The sequence below is a fragment of the Caretta caretta genome, chromosome 16, assembly GCF_965140235.1.
Source record: "Caretta caretta isolate rCarCar2 chromosome 16, rCarCar1.hap1, whole genome shotgun sequence".
Taxonomy (NCBI): Eukaryota; Metazoa; Chordata; order Testudines; family Cheloniidae; genus Caretta; species Caretta caretta.
Genome location: NC_134221.1, coordinates 7,141,537 through 7,164,884, shown reverse-complemented (window position 1 = coordinate 7,164,884; position 23,348 = coordinate 7,141,537). Strand labels below are relative to the sequence as shown.

At 49.3% G+C, this 23,348-nt stretch overlaps 1 protein-coding gene across 12 annotated transcripts in view; it reads right to left on the bottom strand.

Annotated features, from left to right (window-relative positions):
* Positions 1–11,808: 11,808 nt before the first annotated feature.
* Positions 11,809–23,348, bottom strand: part of EHMT1 (euchromatic histone lysine methyltransferase 1) — a 169,873-nt gene continuing 158,333 nt past the window's right edge. For all 12 annotated transcript variants that reach the window (XM_075120510.1, XM_075120509.1, XM_048822534.2 and 9 more), the window contains 2 exons: positions 19,990–20,165; positions 11,809–13,171 (listed from right to left, as the gene is read on the bottom strand). In XM_075120510.1, coding sequence (XP_074976611.1) covers positions 12,988–13,171; positions 19,990–20,165 — 360 coding nt within the window. In that variant the 3' untranslated portion in view covers positions 11,809–12,987. The remainder of the gene's footprint in view (positions 13,172–19,989; positions 20,166–23,348) is intronic.

Here is a 23,348-nt window from a genome sequence, read left to right as displayed (position 1 = left end):
GCTACACGCTGCAGTGACACGTGTGGGGACAGCCTGCCCTTCACGGAGGTGCGTGGCTAGAAGCAGTGCCTGCATTCTACACGTAGGCCGAGCCGGTACCTGCTCAGGAGGTCCGAGAATCCAAACGGGCATGACAGACCGACAATGGAAATGTTATTACCACAGGGGGTTTTCACATGGGGCGGAGGTACAGAGATTACATGTCATGAGGTCACATGGAGCCTGGGGGGACAGTTAGAAACTGAACCCACATCTCTTTAGCAACAGCCCTTTGACTTAACCACGAGACCTCCCGCTCTAGCTAGTGTGGAGCTGGGTTTTTCAAGGCGCTAAGCCACAGATTTAAAGACACAGTACACATCCTCATCAGCTGTGTGTCCCTGCTAATATTGGACATAATATACACTATTCAAGCTACTTTATAAAGTTTATTAGTAGAAGGACACACACACACAAAAGCCCTCTGGAACCAGCAATAAGCCCGTGTCCTTTAACACTCCAAAGTACTTGATTTTGTGTTGCACTCTCCTACAGCTGTATCCTTGTACAACTTCAACCTTGTGTGTTGTAAACTCTTGCACAGAAAACAAGGGATATCACCATGTTTAGTGCTGGCATAGGCGCCGACTCTGTGGGTGCTCCAGGGCTGCAGCACCCAGGGAAAAAAAATTGTGGGTGCTCAGCATCAGCCCTGATGAGCTAATTGGGGGTGCCTCCAAACAGCTGATCAGCGGTAGCCACCAAACAGCTGTTTGGCAGCTCGGGGAGGAGCTTGGGGGAGGGCAGAGAGCAGTGGGTGGAGACCTCAGGGAGCGGGTGGAGAAGGGGCAGGAAGAGGCGGGGGGAGGGCAGAGCCTCGGGGAAGGGGCCAAGTGGGGCCGGAGCCTCAGGGCAGAGCGGGGGTGGAGCACCCCCAGGGAAAACTAGCAGTCGGCGCCTATGAGTGATGGTACATATGACACATGTCGATCCCAGCCTCCTGTCCAGCTAAACTCTCCCCAAAATCCTACTCATTCAGCACAAACTGGGTCTGGGATAAAACCCAAGATGACCTCTGGGGATTGCTTCCATTAATTATTATGTATCGGGTTTATTACCATAGTGCCTAAGGACCAGCCAAGAATGGGGCCCCATTGTGCTAGGGGCTGGACAAACACACTTGTTCCAAACCTCTGGCCTAGAGTATTGGTGAGTGTGTGTTTGGGAGTTGGGGGAGGGTCTATATGTTGGAGAGTAGTTTTTGGAATACAAGCTTAGCAGGACGATCTATAAGAACTGCACACAGGTGCTGGAACGGAGGCAGGAATCGAGAAAGAAATGACAAAACTTTGACTTTTTTTTTTTAAATGCATGCTGTGCAGTCTGTCTGTTGGCTGAAGGTTGCTTCCGTTTTATAAGGTGTCCCATTTGTTTGCCAACCTAAGGACCTAATTCAAACCGCTCATGAGGAAAACTTCTGTTATAGAGTTAACCTCAGGATGCCAAGCTTCAGGGCGCAGTAAAGCAGAGAACTGGATTGGCTGGATGGCAGGCAGGGACTGACTCTATAGCTATGAAAGATGGGGGCTTTTAGATTAGAGGTTTAAAACTAAAAATAATAAGGTTTTCCCTTTGGCTAACCTCTTCCCTCTGAAGAGATGGTTTACAGGCACTACTCAGTCAGTCCTTGGTGCCCCCTGGCATTAACCTTATTTTACAGATGAGGAAAGTGAGGCAGAGAGTGGGGAAGTGATGTATTAACTGAGATCTGCTGAGTTCAAGTTGGTTTATTAGAGGGGCTCAAGCTGTACCATTCTGATTTGGCTCTGAACCACCCCGTAGCTGGGGGATGTTCAGATATATGGTTTTAGCTCCACCGCTTATAAAGCAAGAAACTGCAAAATTTGGATCTATGTGGGTGCCTATTTTAAACATTGGCTCTAAGCTCCCTGTGTATCTCCAATGAGTTACCAAGGCACCAGAGCTGACGGGTGGTTGAGTCAAGCCTGGCAGGCATGAATGGTTTTGACATGGTCTGGTGTAGGGCAGTGGGTCTCTGGTCTTCCATCCCCTGTTTACACACTGTGCATAGCGCAAAGGTAGCGTTGCCCAAATGTTGCCAAGAGAGAACCTTATGCTATTTTGCCTTGATTAGTAGTTTCTCAGGGGACTCAATAACATCAGCAGCTGACAGACTCATGTCCTCTCTTCCTAGGCACTCCCCAGTACCAGCTCACCTAACTGCTCTCGTTAGGCCAGAGGCTCAACATAAATAAGATCAGCATCCGGCCCCTTCGGCCCCTCCTCCCTTTCTCAGCATCTCCTTGTGCTTGTGATTCAAGGAGTCCATCCACACCTGGGACATTCAACACCCTCCCTCAAGTCCTCTCAGCTCCCCATTCTTTACAGAACCTCCCCTCACGCACTCGCTGCGTTGGAAGTATTGTCCCCTTGCTGGGTTTGTCTGAAAACCTGGTAGCACAAGGCACTTGCCTCTGTCAAGTCTGCGGCCAGCGTAAAACAGCATTGCCCAGAGGGGCCTCTCAAGAGGAGGTGCTTTAAGCCTCCTGGATTCTGGGCTTGTCTGGGTGCTGATGCAGCCCCAAATGTCAGAGCAATCCCAGTGCCCTTTGGCAGGCTAGGATGGCCAATGCCGAGGACCCTCCAGCTGCTTTCCCTTCATGTTGATTCTCCTCTGCTGGAATTCCTTAGGCAGCTGCTTCATGATCCCAACACAACAGCATAACGGGGGCAGAATCTGCCCCCTGGTTTTGTGCTATTGAAGACATTGGACAGCGTTTCCAATTAATGTTACCAGGCAGGACTAGGCTCAGACCCTGTACGGAACATGGCTATGAAACTGGTTGGGGGAAAGGAAGGAAAGAGGACGTGCTGTTAGACCCCAGCTTACAATCCAACCTTCCTGTTACCAGACTCTCCCCGCATCTCTAACAAACCGTGAACATTGCACAGAGGTCAGGGAGCATTTCCAAAGCCCCGGAGCAGAACAGTCCATCAGCCTGGGGGCATGCACAGCTATCACGCTGCAGATAATAAGCAGGAGCCAAAAACAGCCAGGAGCCCAAACTGCCCTTATCCTAATCATCCAACACAGCCTAGTCTTCCCACTCTAAGGGGAACAGCTGAGCAGAAACTGTTACAGCCATCACAGTCCTGGGGCCTAAGAAAGCAGCAGCATCCCAAGATAGCCTGCTCGCTAACACCCTGGGAGTCCCCACTGCAAACTCCCAGACACCACTGCAAGAGAATTAAAGAGCTGGAGGGCACAGAGCCTGGAGTCTACAAGAGGCTCTTAGAAAATCCATTAAGACGACACATATTGAGATGCTCACAACAGGGAAGCCCAATGCTGGTATGATAACAAGGAAACCACCAAGAGGGATACTCATGCACTTCCAGATTTATCAGCAACAGCAGACATCCAGCCAGTAAACCCTTTTCTCATAATCACGGGAAGCAGGTTTGCATCAATTAACCCTCCGAGCTCTGCACCTAGAGTGTGCTGAGGAGCCTCCTCCTGACAATGAGCAAACGGGGGTGGGAGTGGAGAGGAAGAGACTAGGAGAAAGGTGCTTCTTTACTCCAGGGTTTCTCACTTGTAGTAGTAGGGTGAGTCCAATACACAAAGGGTGTAGCTGGATCCAGATCAGGACACAGAGGCCCAGATCCTCCAGGTACTTAGACACCTAACTCCCATTGAAACCAGTGGAAGTTAGGAGCCTAAATACCTTTGAGGCTCTGGGGACAGAGACACGAAGGGCCAGATTTTCAGAACTGAAGAGCAGCGCCCACAATCAGGGGCAGGCTTCCAGGAGAACTCAGTTCCCACTTCACCGCCAAAATACGCAGCCAGGTTTGGGTTCAGATTTTTACATGGGCTGCTGAGCATGTCTGGAAGTCTGGCCCTTATTTAGCTCGCTTGAGGCTCTCCAGACAAGGAAAGAAATCGGTTTGGTTTTCCAGTGGGACAGCGAGTGCCTTTTAAACCCCAGTGTAGGCGGGGCTAGCTCAAGTTTTAAACACGTTAGCTGGTCAAGATGAAGCCTGGGCAGCCTCCAGAGAGTGGAAGAGGAGAGCTAGAGACCCTAGAAATGAGAGAAGAACAGGAGTACTTGTGGCACCTTAGAGACTAACAAATTTATCTGAGCATACGCCTTCGTGAGCTACAGCCCACTTCATCGGATGCATGCAGTGGTTTAAAATAAAAATCAGGGAGAAAGATGCTTTGTACTAGAGCAATGAATCCTGGAGGGTAAGATTACAGTTAATGGGCCAAATCATCAGCGGGTGTAGCTGGAGTGATTTATACCAGCTGAGGATCTGTCCTTGTGCGTGTAAAAGCAGATATTACCCAAAGTTCTAAAGAATTTAATAGGGACGAAAAATAATACGTTTCCATAGAAATTACTCTAAGCCCCTGACTAACAAGGTAGGTGAGGTCATATCTTTCATTGGATCAGCTTCTGTTGGTGAGCGAGAGACAGGCTTTCGAGCTATATAGCGCTCGTCTTTAAGTCTGGGAAAGGTACTCCCAGCGTGGCAGCTAAATGCAGGATGGAACAGATTGTCCAGCAGAAGTAGTTAGCACATATTCCAAGGGACTATTCAAGGTGAAGTGGCCCATTAACACCCCTGCAATCATAGGACAAACAGTGGGGGTTAGTGGGTAACAGACTGTTGTAATAAGCTGTAAATCCAGGGTCTTTATTAAGACCACGCTTCTTAGTGTCGACCAAAGTTAGGAGTTCCAGCTCTGAGGCTCGTCTTTTGACCGTATTGTGCAGAGGCCTCCTTTGAGGCCGAGGACGGATAGCGATCGCGTAGTGGCGGTGAACTCCAGGCGGCACCTGAGCAGGTGACACAGCTGACCAGACTCACGGGACTTCGGCCTGGTCTCAGCTAGGAGCCGACATTGGTATAGCTACCTCTGCCCGGGGTGTGGAAAATCCCACCGCAGAGAGCTGTAGCTACATTGACCGAAGCCCGGTGCAGGCAGCAGGCGGCTGAAGGACGAATTCGTAGGTCGATCTAGCTACCGCCTCTCCGGGAGGTGGACTGACGACAGCCGCAGCAGAAACCCCCCCCCCCCCGGTTGCCCGAGGGGACGTCGACACTGAAGCGCGACAGCCGCAGCTGTGCCACAAGAGAGTTTTAAGGGCAGCCCCCGCCTCAGCGTTCATAGCAGGACACGGTGCCATCTGGCTTGCTAGTCCCACTGCCGAGGCCTTGCCGGGGGATCGTGGCGCGTGTGAAAGGTGACTGGGGCTGTGACAGAAGGGATGTGCTACAGGGACCTTAGCAGGACGGTCAGTGCTTTTTGGTTCCGGGGAGATTCTGCTTTAAATCCCATTTAGCTCGCAAGCCAACTTCCCGTCTAAATGCCAAAATCCCGTCAAAACCAGTGCGCAATCTGCCCCCAGCCGAAATGCCTGCTCGAGAGAGAGCCAGGCTGGAGTAGCACAGGGAGATGCAAGGGGGAGCCATTCTGTGTCCGAGGAGTTTGAAGAGCCCCTGTCCCTGTGGGGCTGCATCACCATTCACCTAGGCTGGTTTTGCAGCGTTTGCTTACGTGGAGTTACTCCTGCTTTACACCAGTGTGAGAGGAGAATCAGGCCTTGCTTTTCAGGGCCGGCTTCTATCTCATGCTTGTCGCCAATGAGGGAGCAAACTCAGCTGAGAGTGCGATGGGGGAGGATGAGAAATCTTTCCTCTTCTGCCCCTCTGCATTCTAGCTCCCATCTTGCTAGGGCTACTTTTTAGTGCAGTCTCTGGGTGCGGATTGCTGACCATCTCATCTCTTCCTCTCTGCAGGTTTGCTCAGGCTTAGAAATTTGCAGGACCTCGGCAGCGTTATCCTTGGGGCAGGGGGGAGAAAATACGCATTCTCCATCTCTCTTTCCACCCCACACTCCCTCATTAAGGCTTGCAAATTGGGCCCCCATTCAACCATGGGTTTTCTGGTTACCAAAACCCAGCTCTGGGTATGTCTCTGTCATAGCAACCTGCACCGTCCCTTAGGGGACACAGTCTCCTGGCTCGAAGGGTTTGTTTTTAGTGGTTTGGTGCAAGGCAAAATTAGGAAGGAAGGAAGTGACTGAAAATAAGCACGGGGTATGCAGAGGTCTTCCAGAGGGTACATCAACTCATCGAGATATTTGCCTAGTCTTACACCAGGCTACATAAAAGCCCTAGCAAAGTCATTACAAACTAAAATTTCATACAGACAATGACTTGCTTATACTGCTCTGTATACTATACCCTGAAATGCAAGTACGATATTTATATTCCCATTGATTTATTTTAGAATTACGTGGTAAAAATGAGAAAGTCGGCAATTTGTCAGTAGTAGGGCGCTGTGACACTTTTGTATTTCTAGGTCTGATTTGGAAGCAAGTCATTTTAAAGTGAGGTGGAACTTGGGGGTACACAAGGCAAAGCAGACTCCGGTAGAGGCTGCTATTGTTTCAACTACCTGGTGCCATAAAGAAGGTTAACGGTTTCTTACAACTATCTGAAATAGTCACCCCCAAATCATACCAGGATCTAGAAGAGACTAAAGTGAAGTGTGTGTGGGGGTGGGAGTGTTTCTTGACTTAACTAGGAGGAACTCCGCACAAAGCAATGGAGAGCTGGCACTGTGTGTGTGTGTAGCATCAGGATCAGGCCCTCTGTCTGGAAGCTCTTAATAAGTCAATTCTTTCCCTTCATCTTTAAAGCTCCAAGTGGTGCCTTGGTTCTGCTCTGTTTCCATATCTCCCCCTCCCCCAGCCCCGTTCCCATTAATAGGAGCGGACACTGGCCCCAGGCCCCGTTTGATATGCAGCATGTTTATCATCACGGGCTTCCCTGCGAATTCATGGTGCCCCGAAGTCCCTGTTCAGGAGGTGAGAATAGGTGCCCAGTTGCTGTGTATCTAAGCACAACCTGCAGCTCCATGCAAAACTTAATTACCAGCCCTCCTGCACACAACTAGAGTAACAAATAGCGCCAAGCCCAAGGAAAAGAAGTCGGGAGGTGGCCAAAGAGAATTCATGCAACAGAGCGACTGCCCCCCTACGCCTCCCAACAGAGAAAGACCCAGAAAACACACACTGACAGAGTTAATCAACTGAACACTCCAAAATCAAGCGATGTAGAGAGAGGAACTCCCAGGGCTAACGAAAGTGGCTAAGCCCCCAACCACGAGAACCTTCCAGGACAGAGGGTGGCCAAGAAAGCCCATTCACACTGAATATATCACTCGCTGACAAGGGCTCCAGAGAGAGGACTGATGAACCCAGGAAGCTGAGTAGCACATACCACCTCTTCAGCCACCCCGGAACCTGCATGGGGCACAGCAAAGCCCAGGTTCTTCTTTGAGAAGAATGCTGCAGCTTTTCCCAGGCGGCTTGGGGGTCTGGGGAAGGTAGGGGAGGTGCGGCTGAGGCTGGCCCAGGGCTCTTCCAGGCGGCTTGGGCTCTGGGGAAGGTAGGAGAGGCACGGCTGAGGCTGGCCCAGGGCTCTTCCGGGCAAGTTGGGGGGGAGGGGGTTGGGGCTCCTCCCGGCAGGTGCAGGGCAGGCAGAGAGTCTCCAGCCCAGCAGGGGGCATGGGAAGAAAGGGCAGAGCCCAGGGCTAGCCTCCCCAAAAGGGGGGCATCACCCGCCACCCATGCTATAGAAGGGAAGAAAGCTCTGGTCCTCCAGGCAAGGCAGAGCTGGGCTTCTGCCCAAGCCTCCTGGCTAAGGCAGCCTGCAAACACACAATCTGGGCCCACCGGCTCCTGGCTGGGGCAAGACACAAGTGATGCGCAGGCTTCTGGCCTAGGGGTGATTAGGCTGCCACTCCAGGGGCAGGGTGGGCAGCAGGGGGATCCAGCCCCACCCTGCTCCACCAGGTCCCAGCCCAGAGCCCTAACAGTGGCAAATGGTTCCACCACCAGGACAGCAAGGATCCGACCAAAACACACGGACCCCTGTTCTGGCAACAAAACCAGACTAACGTCTGGTTCCCCAGGCTACTTCCTACCCCGGGCTGGGCAGGGGGGTTCCGTAGGCCAAGGGTCCTCTGTCACCTTGGGCTCTACCGTGGAGGTCCATCTGGGCAACACCCCTCCAGGGTCAGTCTGTCGGTCTCCGCCGGGGCCCAGAGCACAGCAGTTCAGCTCCGGAGTTCTGCAGCAGGCTAGAGACATCGATCCCCTTCCCTAGCTCCCACTCAACTGAGCTGCAGGGCCCTCCCTTTATACTTCCTATCCCGCCCCAGTACTTCCAGCAGGAGGCGGGGCAGGTTTGGCTCCGCCCACCAAGAGGAGTGTAGCCATCCCTTGCTCGCATGTCTGGAGGGAGGCCACTCCACCTCACTACAACGCGCACAAGTTGATGCAAGGTGACTTGTGTCGACCTAAGTTTGCAGTGTGTAGACCAGGCCTCAGTCCTTTGTCCAGTGGTGGAAGCATAAATCAGTGTGACAAGCAGCTACGGCTACTCACGTGCACATGCTTTTCCTGCCCCCGCAGTGCTCGGGGGGAGAGAGCACTAGGTACCCGCTGGGGCAGGGAGGCCTGTAGAACCAGTTTCCTCTCATGCACTTGGGTTGCCTCTTTAATGTGAGGTTTCAGAGTAGCAGCCATGTTAGTCATGCATCCGATGAAGTGAGCTGTAGCTCACGAAAGCTCATGCTCAAATAAATTGGTTAGTCTCTAAGGTGCCACAAGTCCTCCTTTTCTTTAATGTGAAAGGCCTTGAGGTAAGACTAGGTCAAATGCATTTGGGTCTCTTGGGCCAGCAGAAGCTGAGAGCCTGTTGGAGGGAAGATGGTCAGCTCCAGGCAAAGAAGAAAGAGCAAATGGCTTTGTGGCAGTGTGGCCAAGTGGTCTGTACATAGGACTATGAGCCTCTAAGCCTCGCTCTGCTACTGATTTACTGCGTACCCCTGGGAACGTCACTTCCCCTGGAGTACTTCTGCTGGCTCATCTTTCCATACCTCCCTGACAAGAGGACAGCACCTCGAAAATGAACAGGGCTAAATAAGTGCTAAATGTTGTGAACAATATGATTGTGGCAGGAGGGGGCTTTGACGGGAGGCCAGTCCAATCCTCATCCAGAAGATTGGTGGCTACGAGACAAAGCGAGCCTTGAACTAAGGGGGGGTGGAGGCCAGAGGTGGGATTCAAACTACGCTTCCCTCGAAGGGCGAGACACGGTGAACTGACGTTCAAGCTGCGTAGCTAAGGCAGAATGCCACTGAAACCCTGGCCTCCCCATATCTCCTCTGCTGGAGTCGAGCCCAACTTTTACTACTGTTCACGACTATTTTTATGAGCCTGTAAATGACTCCGTGGGTTTATTATTTTTTCTTAAGAGGCAGATTTAGGGTGACAGATCCCCATGATCATGCTTCATCACGGTGTAGATTATGACATGTTTCTTGCCCTCACGCATCGGCGGAGTCGAAGCCTAAGCAGACGTGGGGAAGGACCCCACCACCCGTTCCCTCCAGAGCTCAGGAGCAACTTCTGTAGCCTGACCTCAGCCTCGGAGATTTGGCAGGAAGAACCCATTATCACCTTAACCAGCCCTTAACCGCTCGCCCCTCTCCCCCAAGCTGCAGCTGGCTCAAGCCGTGTTTAATACAGAGCAAGCAGGCCCAAAACCAAGCCTGTGGTTTGACCATAGCTACCGCTGCTCCATTCTCTGGACCTGATTCAGAGCCTGTTGAAGTCACTGGACAGCCTGGCAATGATGTGAGCGGGCTTTGGACCAGGCACTGCTGTGGATGCCACCCAGGGAGCTTCAGAGGCCATCTCTGAAAGGGAATCTTCGAAAGAGAAACTCATTTAGGCGTAAAGAACAGGAGGACTTGTGGCACCTTAGAGACTAACCAATTTATTTGAGCATGAGCTTTCGTGAGCTACAGCTCACTTCATCGGTGTAGCTCATGAAAGCTTATGCTCAAATAAATTGGTTAGTCTCTAAGGTGCCACAAGTCCTCCTTTTCTTTTTGCGAATACAGACTAACACGGCTGCTACTCTGAAACCTGTCATTTAGGTTTGTGGCCAAGAAGGGTGTGTCCCCCCCACCCCCCAATTTTGATTTCTTGTACTAGAAATTCAAAATTCAGCCTCAATGGGCCACTGGGGGAACGAGCAGGAGTCGGAGTGGAGACAAGAGAACTGTGTTTGAGCCAGGGGTAATTATTGTTCAGACTGTTTTAAAAACCCTAATTTTTGTCAGCCCCAGTTGAACTCAAGCCATGGGGCGCAAAGCTCCCTTGCCTAGGGCTTCCCCACCCTCACCAAGCCTGTTAGTGCAGGACTGGTCCACGTCTCGGAGTCCTCGAGCAAAAACAGGGAAGCCCAGACATCACATTCCCAATCATTCTAAACTTAAACTATCCCCAGCCCCAGAGGCAGAACCACACCTCCCCTGCCCCTTCCAAAGGTGCGGGAGGGGAAGAAAACCTTGCAGGCCTTCTCCATACATAAATAAGCTAACATGGGCAGAAGTCCATTTTTTATTTCCATCCGCAGGTCCTTTTTAACTGCACTGTAAGAAAGAACCCATTATCACCTTAACCAGCCCTTGGGAACCCTGCATCTACAGATCACTCAGCTCCTGCCAGCAGTGGAAACACATTCACGCAATTCTCTCGCCCCACGTGACAATGCTCAAGGGAGATTCACAGGTGTCCCAAAGCTGGTAAGAAAGTGGCATCTCCGTACCCTTTCAGTCTTGCAAAATTCCACTTGTCCCTTCTGCTGGGTGAGATTTTTTTGTGGATGGGTGGCGGTGGACAGTCTCATTAGTTGTTTTCCTTGCAGGGCAGGCAAATAGATTGCATCCCCGGGATAGTGGGTTTGCATGGCCAGGGCCCGCAGTCCTGCATTACAATCTCTACGGACGGACTACTGGTCCTGAACAGAGACCCATGAATGTCTATGGGGCTCTTCAGGGGGCACAGGAATCAGCCCATGACGGAGGCTTCTTTTTGGAAGGCTGCCTTGCTGCTGACCTATTCTGGGGAGGCCGTTGGGGGAAGATCACCTCAGAACAGCATTGCCACCTCAAACACTGAGAAATCATAAGGGCGGCTGCCCAAAAATATTCTGAGTGACTTAAAAGCACAAGATTTATGATTCTACTAAATGTGGGGGGTTTTCATTTTGCTTTCTGAGCTTTTAGAATATGCATTTTCCAGCTTTTCTGTGCAACCATGAGGGCCAGAAATTTGCTTTAAAAACCCCGACAACAAACCCCCCTCCCCAAAAAACAGATTTCTATGTTATCACATGACTCCTGGAGCTGGGATTTAAATTAAAAAAAAACCAAAATCTCACAATACTTGTCATGCAATCATGAGAGTTGGCAACACTGATGAATGAAAGAGCCAAATTCATTTTAAAGCACTTTTTTTTATTGATTTCATTGAAAACAGAACAAGAAAATGACCAGAGCCAAAAGACTGCTCCTTTAAAATTGTCAAAAACATTAACAGAAAATAATAATAATAATAATAAACATGACGGCATTATGAATGTTTTAGAAGAGATGCACAAAAGAAAAAAACCCCTGTTACTGCACTAATTACAGTATTTAAAGATATATGCAAAAAAAAAAAAAAATTAAGGTAATGACCTGCCCAGCCATCACACAAAAGGTGATGGCAAATTTATTCACACTACAATACTAACAATTTAAAAAAGGTTTTGTGTTTTTTTCCTGCATTTTATACTAAAATCACTTTGTTCTTTTTATACAATTGATAGTTTATATTCACGTGGTGAGTAAAAATCACACCAGAATCAGCACCGTTTTTGTTTTGTGGTTTCTTTTTGTTGTGTGTGTGTGTGTGTGTGTGGTTTTTTTTTTTTTTTTAATGCTTTGTCCCGAATGTTTTAATAATGGTAAAAAATAAATCAGTTCATTTAAACTTCATAGTGTGTGGCTTAAAAATTAAATCAGAGGTGCCCCGAGTTGGGAAAAGGGAGGGATGAGCTGGTGGCCATGGTATCTCCTCTCGCTGGGGTGTGTCCTATCTGATGCTTGCCCGGCCTTAAGCATTCTCTTGAGCAATGCCAAAGGTTCTTTATAGTACATGTATCACTTTGTTTTGTTTTTAAAAAGCAAACTGATGCTTTCAGAAGTTAGTGTCTTGTACAATCCCCGTCCCTCTCTAAGATTGCTCACGTGGCAGGAGAGGCAAATCCTTCCACTGGTGAAATCAACACTGAGACAGTAACATGCCCAAGGGGCAGAGGTGAGAGCTGGTTTTTAACGGAGAAAGCTTTGTATAGAGCAGGAGCGGTGGGGAGAGAATCTCTGGCAGGCTTGGAACAGAGACAGGGATTGGGGGGACAGGAAGGAAAAAGGATTCTTTTCCATTTTTCTTTAGGAAAAAAAATAACAGATCAGCGGATTTGGTAACTGATGGGCATCTGTTAGAAGCAAACGCCCTCTAGCTCCCAGCGACGGGACCAGGGAAGACCACGCTGCAATGTCCTGCCAGGTGAGGGAGAAATTCGTGGTTTAAAGGACCTGCCCCACAAAGCTGCGTCAAGTAAACCAATGTCAGAACCGTCCCCCCGCCCCTTTAAAAAGTAAGTTCCATCAAGTATTCAAAGTTTATTGTAAGAGAACTGGAGATGACTTGGCATGAAGGTTCCATTCAATCAATAACGGCGTTCTGAAGAGGAGGGGTAAACGCTTCCCTTGGCTCTGACAACACATGAAGAGATGGATGCTAGGACATCTTGCATGGAAAAACTGCAACAGCCATCCCTTTGCACTCACTGTAAAACCAGCAGCTTTCCAGGGGTGGAGAGGGAGGAAACCTACAACATGGAGTCCGGATTTGCTTTCACTTATTCCTCAAGTAACAGTCGGTGGCACATCCCTAGATGTCATGAACCCCTTGGCTTTCCTTGAATGTGTTTTCTCTTTCAATGGAAATTTCAAACAGTATCTGAATCTATCGAGTTAAAACAGTTCGGTCTCCCGGGAGCAAGTCCTCAAAAGGGGCCGGCTGCCATGGCAGAGCTGGTGTCGGGAAGTCCGGTCTCCTGTGTGTCCTGGGAGGATGTGCTAGCTTGCCGTTGGGCCAGGGCTGTGCTCGAGTGTTTGCACTTGGGTGAACCGCACTGACAGCTGAAGTATTTGCCTTTGATGTCCCAGAATCGGTCTCCGTAGTCAAAGCTGGAAGAGAGGGGGGGACATTTGGTCATTGGAACACAACAGGAGGGATGTGCGCATATTCAAACAATTACTTTAGGGTAGTAGAGAAGACCTAAACCAGAAAAGTTTGTAAAGCAGGGGGTCACACCCTTCATAGCTTAGAGATGAACAAATGTATTTGAGCATAAGCTTTCGTGAGCTACAGCTCACTGCATCGGATGCATTCAGTGAAGTGAGCTGGAGCTCACGAAAGCTTATGCTCAAATAAATCTGTTAGTCTCTAAGGCGCCACAAGTACTCCTGTTCTTTTTGCGGATACAGACTAACACGGCTGTTACTCTGAAATCTTCATAGCTTGTGCAGCCTGAATGCACTGCCCACCCTGGGGGCTCCCTGTATCCTTCCATCCCTCCCCCATCAAATTCCCTGGGTGCCACTCTCCCATCTTCTGTTGTAGGGACACCAACTGCCCCCAGGCTCACCCCTGCCAGGGGTCTGTGTGCTCTCCATACCATGGTCTCCCAGTCTGTCCCACACACCAGCAGCTGTGTGCACCCCATTCCCACTTCCCCCATGCCCTCCATGGAGAGGACTACATGGCAGGGGCTCTGTGTACCCCCTTTCCCCATACCAGGTTCCCCCAATCTCCTTTCCACCAGTTGTGTGTCGTCATTCCCCATTCCAGGGTGTCCCTCCACTCTCCTGCCGCATGGCAGGGGCTCTGCGTGCCCGCATTTCCCGCCCCTTCCCCACTGCAGAGTCTATCTCCCCCTGCTTGGAGTTCTGTGCACCCCAATTCTCCCTCCCCGACACACACACACACTCCATGCCACACCAGAGGCTCTGATGGAATCTGTGTGTACAGAGCCGAACCCTTCCCAGGAGATCCCTTCTAACAGGGGGTGCTGCCTGGCACTTGGAGGCAAAGGATGAAATGGGTCAAGAGGGTGAGGGCCTTTTCCACCCCAAGCAGGGGCAGAGCCCCTTTGGCTCAGGGGAAAGGTGCCCCCTAGAGGCTGAAACCCTTTGTGACATCCCAGAAAAGGTACCGTACCAGCAGCAGGTGGAGATTCCCCTCCCACACCAGCCTTGGTCAATATGCCTCAATCTGGACTTGGCAGAACCACTTCTCCTAGTGAGGGGTTGATTCAGTCTCTGTCATTAGCATCACTGCTGAAGCCAAGAGGGGACCATTCGGTGCTCCAGCAATGGGAGCGCTCGAGCTGGACAGAGCGCCACCAATGACGTTCACCCAGCCGGTGAACAGCATTGCGATGGCAACGCCTCTCCAGGAGTGCCTGGCGGGGACAGGCGGAAGGGCTCCGTGTCCTACTGCCAAACCACCCAGCCCCCTCTCCCACAGAGGCCGGAAGTTCTATGCAAGCCTCAAGAGGGGAACGGACTGCAACAGTTCTGGCACATAAAAACCCTCCCCAGCCACAAACGTGACAAGCCGGGAGGACTAGATGGCCCAGGGGACACCAGGATGGGGAATTCAACCCTTGTGCTCCACATGGCCTGTGGGTTATTCTATCCGGCTGGGGGGTGAGCACAGAACTGTGATTTCCCTTCCCTCTCCCAGGGCTGGTCCCTGCAGAGCAGGGGCGGGACCCTCTAAAGAAACCAGCACTGATACTATCCACGGTGTAGCTATAAACTTACTAGGGTCACGGTTAGGTGGGGAACAACATTTCTCTTTTCCTTTGCCATGTCCTCCCTCCTCTGGCACTGGAGCCCTCTCTGGCTTTAGTGCTTCCTAAATTTCTTCCTCACTGCTGCCTCGAAAGACACCTCCTCGGTAGTCATGAAGATGGTACAACAGAACTGGAGGCGCCTCGGCGAAACCCATCTCTCTGCAGCTCCTCCGACCCCTTACTGTATAGCTACTTGGAGCCGTCACACAGAGAAACTAAAGCAGCAGGGCAAGAACATTCCGCAAATTGTGACGAAGCGCTTGTGACATAGTTCCCTGATCACTGGGAGCTTACTGAGCCCTACCAGGCAGGCATCGGACGAGAACGGACTGCTGTCACTGCTACCCTGGGATGGGTGTGAACGGGGACACTTCGGTGTGGAAGGCTCCCTACGCTGCAACCGTGGCCCCGAGCCACCCAGCTCCCACAGGCAAAGAAGTGATGGCTAGAAGCCGTCCGTAGAGCCAAACACCACAAGATACACAACTGCAGTCTTGCCTGTCCATCTGCGCAGCGATAAAGCCTCAGACACAGAGGCTGTAGTTTCCTGTTGTTAATCACTACACATTCACCTTCCCACAGCTGAGAACAGCTCCCAAAAACCCAGTAACGAAGCTCGTTTGTAATGGGAGCAGATGCAATGCTGGAGTCTGGCACAGGGCTGTATGCTGCCCCTGCACCCTGGGAATTCCCCTGGTGACCACTGCAGCTCCTTTACACTGCCGGAGAGCGGTAAAGGGTCCATGTGGGGGCTGGAATCTGGCTCATTCTCTTTAGGCACTTACTCAGGAAAGCAGAGATGTCCGTACACTGGTAAGATGTATTAATGTTAGTCACTGAGAGATGGGATTTGTAAGTAAAATAAGACACCTGCAGGATTGAACTGATGAATCAGAGTCTGCTATTTCAAACCCAGCTCCCAGCTGGGGAATCAAAACGCTGCCCACATCAGGCTGAAAGCAGACAACGTGCCTTTTGGTCCAGTGAGCTTCCTGGTCTGGGATCTACTGCAAGCGCAACAGCAGCCGTGGCAAAAACTGCCAGCACAGATAGCATCAGTTTGGCACCAGTCCTAGGCCCTGGCTCCTAGATGAGGTGGGTGCTCTGCGTCAGACAGGAAAATCGCCTCTCTTTTATGGAAGTTACTTGCACTTCCTCATCCTTTCAGTACAGAGACTAGAGGGGCAAGCCTGGAGTTAGCGGGAGCCATGGTCAGGAGTGATGCAAACAGTGCTGGGCACTGGTCAGAAACCATACAGGCGTGGCAAAGCATTGTAACTGGCGTGGCTTCGCCCTTCGCTGGGTGTGCAAAACGAGGGCAGCTTACACGCTGAAGGGACTGAGCAGGGGTGAAGCAAGAACAACAAGTAACAGGAGAACACAAAAGAAAGCAGCCCCTCCCCCCCTTAACTTACGCCTGCACAATTCCCAGCACTTCTGGGGCCACAGTGTGAACAGGGGCAGCTTCCACGGGGCCCCATTCCAATGTCACTCCTGATTATCACCAGCATAAGTAACTCCACTGAGGTCAACAGTGTAACAGTGACACAAAACCAGTGTGAGTCCAGATCCAGGCCACTCACTTCAATAGGAACTGCACTTGCGCCGCCAGGGGCTCAATCTGATCCCTTCAGAATACAAAACTGATGTGATTTACACGGATTTTCTTTTACATAGTTATTTACTTTGTCCTGTCCATTTTTGGATCAATTCATCCCGGATGTGCTGCGTACGCTATCATTTTTGCCTCACCTCTGAATTCAGTCCCTCCCTCGGAGCCAAGACAACCTCTTCATCCAGCTTCGCTTCTGAATCTCACTTTAAAGTAAACGTCAGATCTTTGGGGATTTCCCACATGTTTCTATGGCCAGGCACCCAGAACACATTCCTGGCCATTCCCAAAGTGGATGGCCTCTGAACTGTCCAGTTAATCAAATTTAGAGCACTGTTGACATGGCGAACCCACTGGACCTATTGGTATTTGCTTAGCAATAGTTACTACTCTCTGCAATCCCAGCATCATTGGGGTGCGCATGTTGGAAGTTACAGTTAACCTGTGTCCTGGCCTCCTAGGTTACAAAACTAAATGAGAAGAGGAGAAAGAGGGAGATTCAATAGCAGGGTTTTACATTTTGTGACTCTTAACGGTAAGGACAAGAATGGAGCAGCTGTCATTGGGCCACCAAGTCCTCCATCCCTGCCTTGGGTAATGGCTGCAGGCCAGACTGGACGTGAGCAATTAAACATGCAGGAGGCCTCAATTCTTGCAAGAGAGAATTGGGGAGGTAATGAGCAGGCTGAAAATGAAATGTCTGTGCTATGATTTAGTTGGTGTTGGTCCTGCTTTGAGCAGGGGATTGGACTAGATGACCTCCTGAGTTCTCTTCCAACCCTAATCATCTGTGATTCTATTTTATGATTCTAAGATAAATAATAGGTCAGTAAGCTAAAAGACAATATCTGAGTGAGCTATGATAAGAGAGGGAACACCTAGGGAACCATTTATTAAGAACAAGATAACAACGCACAAGAGAAGTCGGGAGCATAAAGATGAGGTAAGGAGTAAAGTCGACCGTGGACAGAGCATGCTGCACAAGAATTGGGTCCTGGAAAGTAACCAAGCCAATCCCAAAACGTGCGATGCTATGTATAGTAACTGCAATGAAATGTGTACCTGTATAGAAGGAAGAGGTTTGCTGTGTAACTTTGGATGTATTATACACCCAGCACGTGCCCCTCACGCTGGAGTCTGATCAGCTCAAGGGTTGTTGGAGTGTATGCCAACAAGGAAACCTCGGTGACAAGTTTAGAGTAGAGCTGAGTTCTTGGGAACCAAGCAAATAAGGTCTCACAGGCTACCCCAGCAAATGCTAACACTGGATGCCGCAGAGGAAGGGTGGTCTAATGGTTACAGCAAAAGACAGGAAATCTGAGTAGCCAGATTCTATCACTGGCTCACTGTGATGTTGTCAGGGTCACTTGAGCACAGGATCTGGCCTTGATTCACATAGAATCATAGAACTGTAGGACTGGAAGGGACTTCAAGAGGTCATCTAGTACAGTCCCCTGCACTCATGGCAGGACTAAGTATTATCTAGACCATCCCTGAGAGGTGTTTGTCTAACTCTTATAAACCTCCAATGACAGAGGTTCCACAACCTCCCTAAGCAATTTATTCCAGTGCTTAACCACTCTGACAGTTAGGAAGTTTTTCCTAATGTCCAACCTAAACCGCCCTTGCTGCAATTTAAGCCTATTCCTTCTTGTTCTATCTTCAGAGGTTAAGGAGAACAATTTACCTCCCTCCTCCTTGTAACAACCTTTTATGTACTTCAAAACTGTTATCAAGTCCCCTCTCAGTCTTCTCTTCTCCAGACTACAAAAATCCAATATTTTCAATCTTCCTTCATAGGTCACGTTTTTTAGACTTTTAATCATTTTTGTTGCTCTTCTTTGGACTTTCTCCAATTTGTCCACATCTTTCCTGAAATGTGGCGCCCAAAACTGAACACAATACTCCAGTTGAGGCCTAATCAGCGCGGAGTACAGCAGAAGAATTACTTCTTGTGTCTTGCTTACAACACTCCTGCTAATACATCCCAGAATGACGTCTGCTTTTTTTTGCAACAGCGTTACACTGTTGACTCATATTTAGCTTGTGATCGACTATGACCCCAGATTCCTTTCCGCAGTACTCCTTCCTCGGCAGTCATTTCCCATTTTGCATGTGTGCAACTGATTGTTCCTTCCTAAGTGGAGTACTTTGCATTTCTTCTTATGGAATTTCATCCTATTTACTTCAGACCATTTCTCCAGTTTGTCCAGATCATTTTGAATTTTAATCCTATGCTCCAAAGCACTTGCAACCCCTTAGCTTGGTATCATCTGCAAACTTTATGCCATTATCTAAATCATTGATGAAGACATTGAACAGAATCAGACCCAGAACAGATCTCTGTGGGACCCCACTCAATACGCCCTTCCAACTTGATTGTGAACCACTGATTACCCTCTGGGAACCGTTTTCCAACCAGTTATGCACCCACCTTATAGTAGCTCCATCTAGGTCATATTTCCCCAGTTTGTTTATGAGAAAGTCATGTGAGACAGCATCAAAACCCTTACATCCCATGGAACTCCCTCTAACTTGATAGGGTTACACAGAGTGAGAGAAAGGGGAGCGCTGTGTTCTCTGGGGCTGATTCTTCACTGCCTGGCACCTTTTGTTGTCATTTACACCTGGGCAAAGCAAGCGTGAGACTCCACGTTTCTGATCTAGTGAAGCGGCACACCCACTCTGCACTCTACAAGGCAGCAGAAGCCCTATACTGCTCCATTTCAATCTGCCCAGCGGTAAATAGAGACAGTTCCTGACTTCACAAGCGGGGGAGTGCAGGAGATGAAATACATGTTTGCAAACTGCTTTGAGATCCCTGGAAGCATTAAGGGAAAGACAAACCCAGAATGCACCTCATCAGTGGGGCAAGGACATGCACAGAAGGGAAAATTCCTTCCCAACTCCTGTTATCCCCTTATCCCATAAGGCATGAGGCTTGCCTACCCTTACCAGAGCCTGAAATTGACTGACAACAATAAGAATACATAGCTCTTATGTAAGTGTGTTTCATCAGTGGAGCTCACAGCACTTTACAAAGGAGGTGAGCATAATTTCTGTTCTATTTACCAATGAGGAAACTGAGGCACAGTGACTTGCCCAGGGTCACCCAGCAGGCCACTGGCAGAGCCAGGAATAGGACCTAGGTCTCCCGAGTACCAGACCATTTTGCTAACCTGTTGGCCACTATCCCTTCCCCAACCATGGAATTTCCCACTCCCTGAGAAACCTAAGCAGCACACCAAGTGTTAGCTTTTTCACAGCTGCAGGTTGGGCAGATGTGTCGCTTTGGAAAGAGTCATCTCTAGCCTAGCTCCTAGATTCAGAATGACCCAGAAACCCCACAAAATTTGGAACTGATTTGCCCTTCTACTGTTCCCCAGCTGGGAGCTGGGTTTGAAATAGCAGACTCTGATTCACTGGTTCCAAATGTTGTGGGGTTTCTGGGTCATTCTGAATCTAGGAGCTAGGCTAGAGATGACACAAGGACAATTCCCAGGGGAAAGGCAGACCCTGTGGGTAGCACATACCCGATTTCCTCGCCAGCTTCGATCTGCCTGGTGCTGAAGAAGGCGATCCTGGGAAAGCGCAGGTCCTGGTGTGACATGAACACTCGCACAGGAGTGAGGTTTGGCTCACAGAGATGGTTTATAAAGCGGCTGATGTTGCCATAGAAACGAGCATCTATGCAGTACACCTCTCCATCCTAGAGGGAGGAACAGTGAATGTTTCGTTAGGTGGAGTTATTTAAAAGCAGCTGAGATACAGGTCACTTCACAGTTAACACACAAAGGAATTTCAAGATCTTTCAAAATATTGGAGTCTCGGACTCTCCTGCTTGAAGGCTTAAAAGGCCAAACCATTAGGCATTACAAAATATACATCTCTTCACAAAGCACTTAGCCTGCATGCCTGGAGGCTGTTCGAAACACTCCTGACCTAAGAAGCTGAGCGAGCAGCTCGGCTCTCCACAAACCTGCTCTGCTAAGGCACTAATCTGTTCCAGCGGCACTCCTGCTCCATGCAAACACACACCTGGTGGGTAAACGGCCAGCGGACTCAGGAAACAGCATCTCTCCGGTCCTGCTAATTGAACGTGACAGCTGAGAAGCACAAAGCCAGAGCTCACAGCAAACACACTACTTCCTGAAGACTACAGCGAAAGAGAGAACACAGAAACCCTCTCTTTCCCTAATGCCCTCGCAGCAGTTATCGTAATATTTTGTTTTCCTTGAAAATAAGAGACTCCCTCAGGGCTTTTTATTCCAGCGCAGAATGACTGTGCAAACTGCAAGCTTTAATTACAGAAGCTAATTTCAGTCACACAGAAGCCAAAAGCAAAAGGATCCATTAGTGGAGCTCACATCCCCTTCTGGGCAAGCACCTCACAATCTTTAATGGATCAGCTGTGCCAGAATTCTACCAGCCAACTGATACAGGAACCCCAGGAGAAGACATCTGAAGATATGAAAAAGATACACACTTGGTCTACACTGAGCAGCCTGCTACAGGTTTTAAAATTTAGCAGGCTTTGCAATTTTAATCGTATCTACTTCAGTTTGGGGTACGGAGAGTCAGGTCAGGGGAAGAGTCTGTTGGATACAAAGGGTTCAGAATGTCCACCTTAGGGTATGGTGAGCAACATGTCGCTCATTCCACAGTGAACGGAGAGCAATGAGAACTTGATCAGAGGGCTTTAGAGAAGGTGCCTGAGCTGTTTACACTAGAAGGGCAATAAAACCCACCACACTAGGATTTCAAAGAGGGTTTAACCCTGAAAGCTGGTCACTGGGGTGGAAAGGTTCAGCTTCTTCAGCTGTGATTCTGTGCACGAGTCTCTTCCCTGGTTTTGCATGATAAGCAGGAGCAGGGTACGTGCCTGGCGCTCTGCAGGTGCATCGAGCCTGCCAACATCACCGTGTGTTGACAAAATGAGGCTCTAGTTAAGGATTCATGTCAGGAGCCAGGGAGAACCAATGTGAACGGTAAAGAGGCATGGGGGTTGTTTGCCCTCCCTCTTTTAACAAAGAGAAAGCAACATAGAAAGGGGGAGGTTGAGGGAATGGATCACACAGTGAGACTTGAGATGTGGGCCTGACCCTGCCACTCTTATGCAAGTTCTTCCTCATGGACATGGTCATTGTTGACTGCAGTGGGACCTAACTGCATAAGGAAGGGCTGCGGGAGCTGGTCCTGTGTTTGTGACATGCAAAGTCATTTCCAATACCACCGTGAATTGAACTAAAATGTCGTTCAGTAACGGGGTGAAGGATGGCCTTGTGGGGAGATGCATCACTGGGAGTCACAAGACCAGGGTTCTAGTCTCAGCTCTGCCACAGACCAGCTGGGTGTCTTTTGGCAAGTCCCTTAATCATTCTGGGCTGGGATGCGCTGGGAAATCATTGTCTTAAACACATTAACTAACCCCATGTAAAACACAATGGAGCCTTCGAATGTACATGCAATAGCCTTCATTTCCCCTGTATATTAAATGGGGTGATACCACCTAGGTCAAAGGGGGGCGTAATTCATTAATGTTTGCGATGTGCTTGAGATCTTCACATGAAAGGTTCTAAAGGAGAGTCAAGTGTTACAGTTAAAGCAGGCAACTCTCATTAGCAAGAGGCTGCAACTGATAAAACCCAATCTCATCTTTCCCAAAGATCCCGAGAGAATGTGTGTTTCTCTGCATTTTGCTAATACAAAAAGAAGATGACGGTCCTTTTAAAAGGGGAAGACCAGACAACATCCACTATAGTATATCCTACCCAAGAGGATTGGTCCTGCTTTGAGCAGGGGGTTAGACTAGATGACCTCCTGAGGTCCCTTCCAACCCTGATATTCTATGATTCTATGATAAGAGCAGTGAATTGGCAGAGAGTTTGGGCAATTAAACAAATGTTTGTCTTTTTTCAAACAGTGAACAGGATCTGTATGTAGGACCCAGCATGCTAAATAAATCACAGCTCACACAGCCTGGAGTGACAAATAAAGATAACTAAAATAATCCCCCTATCGCTCCTTTGTGCTACAGCGCAAACTCAAACTCAGCCATTCTGCAGTGATGCTGAGTTTTGTGAGGCTGTTGCCTGGCTGGGTGGGGCTTAGCGGCCTCTTCTTTCATAGATTTCAAGGCCAGAAGCATCCACTGCAATCATCTTGTCTGACCCCTGTATAACACGGGCCATAGAACTTCCCCAAGAATAATTCCTAGTGCATGTGTTTTAGAAAAAAATCCAATCTTGATTTAAAAACTGTCAGTGTGGGAGAATCCACCATGACCCTTGGCAAATTGTTCCAATGAGTAATTACTCTCACTGGTAAAAATTTCCACTTTATTTCCTGTTTGAATTTGTCTAGCTTCAACTTCCAGCCATTGGATCATGTTATATCGTTCTCTGCTAGATTGTTATCATTAAGTATTTGATCCCCACCCACATACTTACCGACTGTAATCTAGTCACCCCTGAACGTTCTCTTTGTTAAGCTAAGTACATTGAGCTCCTTGAGCTATTACTATGGTTTCTAATCCTTTAATCATTCTCCTGGCTCTCCTCTGGACTCTCTCCAATTTATCAATATCCTTCCTGAATTGTAGACCCCAAAACTGGACATGGTATTTCAGCAGCAGTCACAGCAGTGCCAAATACAGAGGTAAAATAACCTCTCTGTTCCTACTCACGAGGTCTCCTGTTTATGCATCCCAGGATTGCATCGGTGTTTTTGGCCACAGCATCACACTAGGAGCTCATGTTCAGCTGAGTATCCACCACAACCCCCAAATCTTTTTCAGAGTCACTGCTTCCCAAGATAGAGTCCCCCATCCTGTAAGAATGGCCGACGTTCTTTGTTCTGAGATGGATACATTTAAATTTAGCCATATTAAACT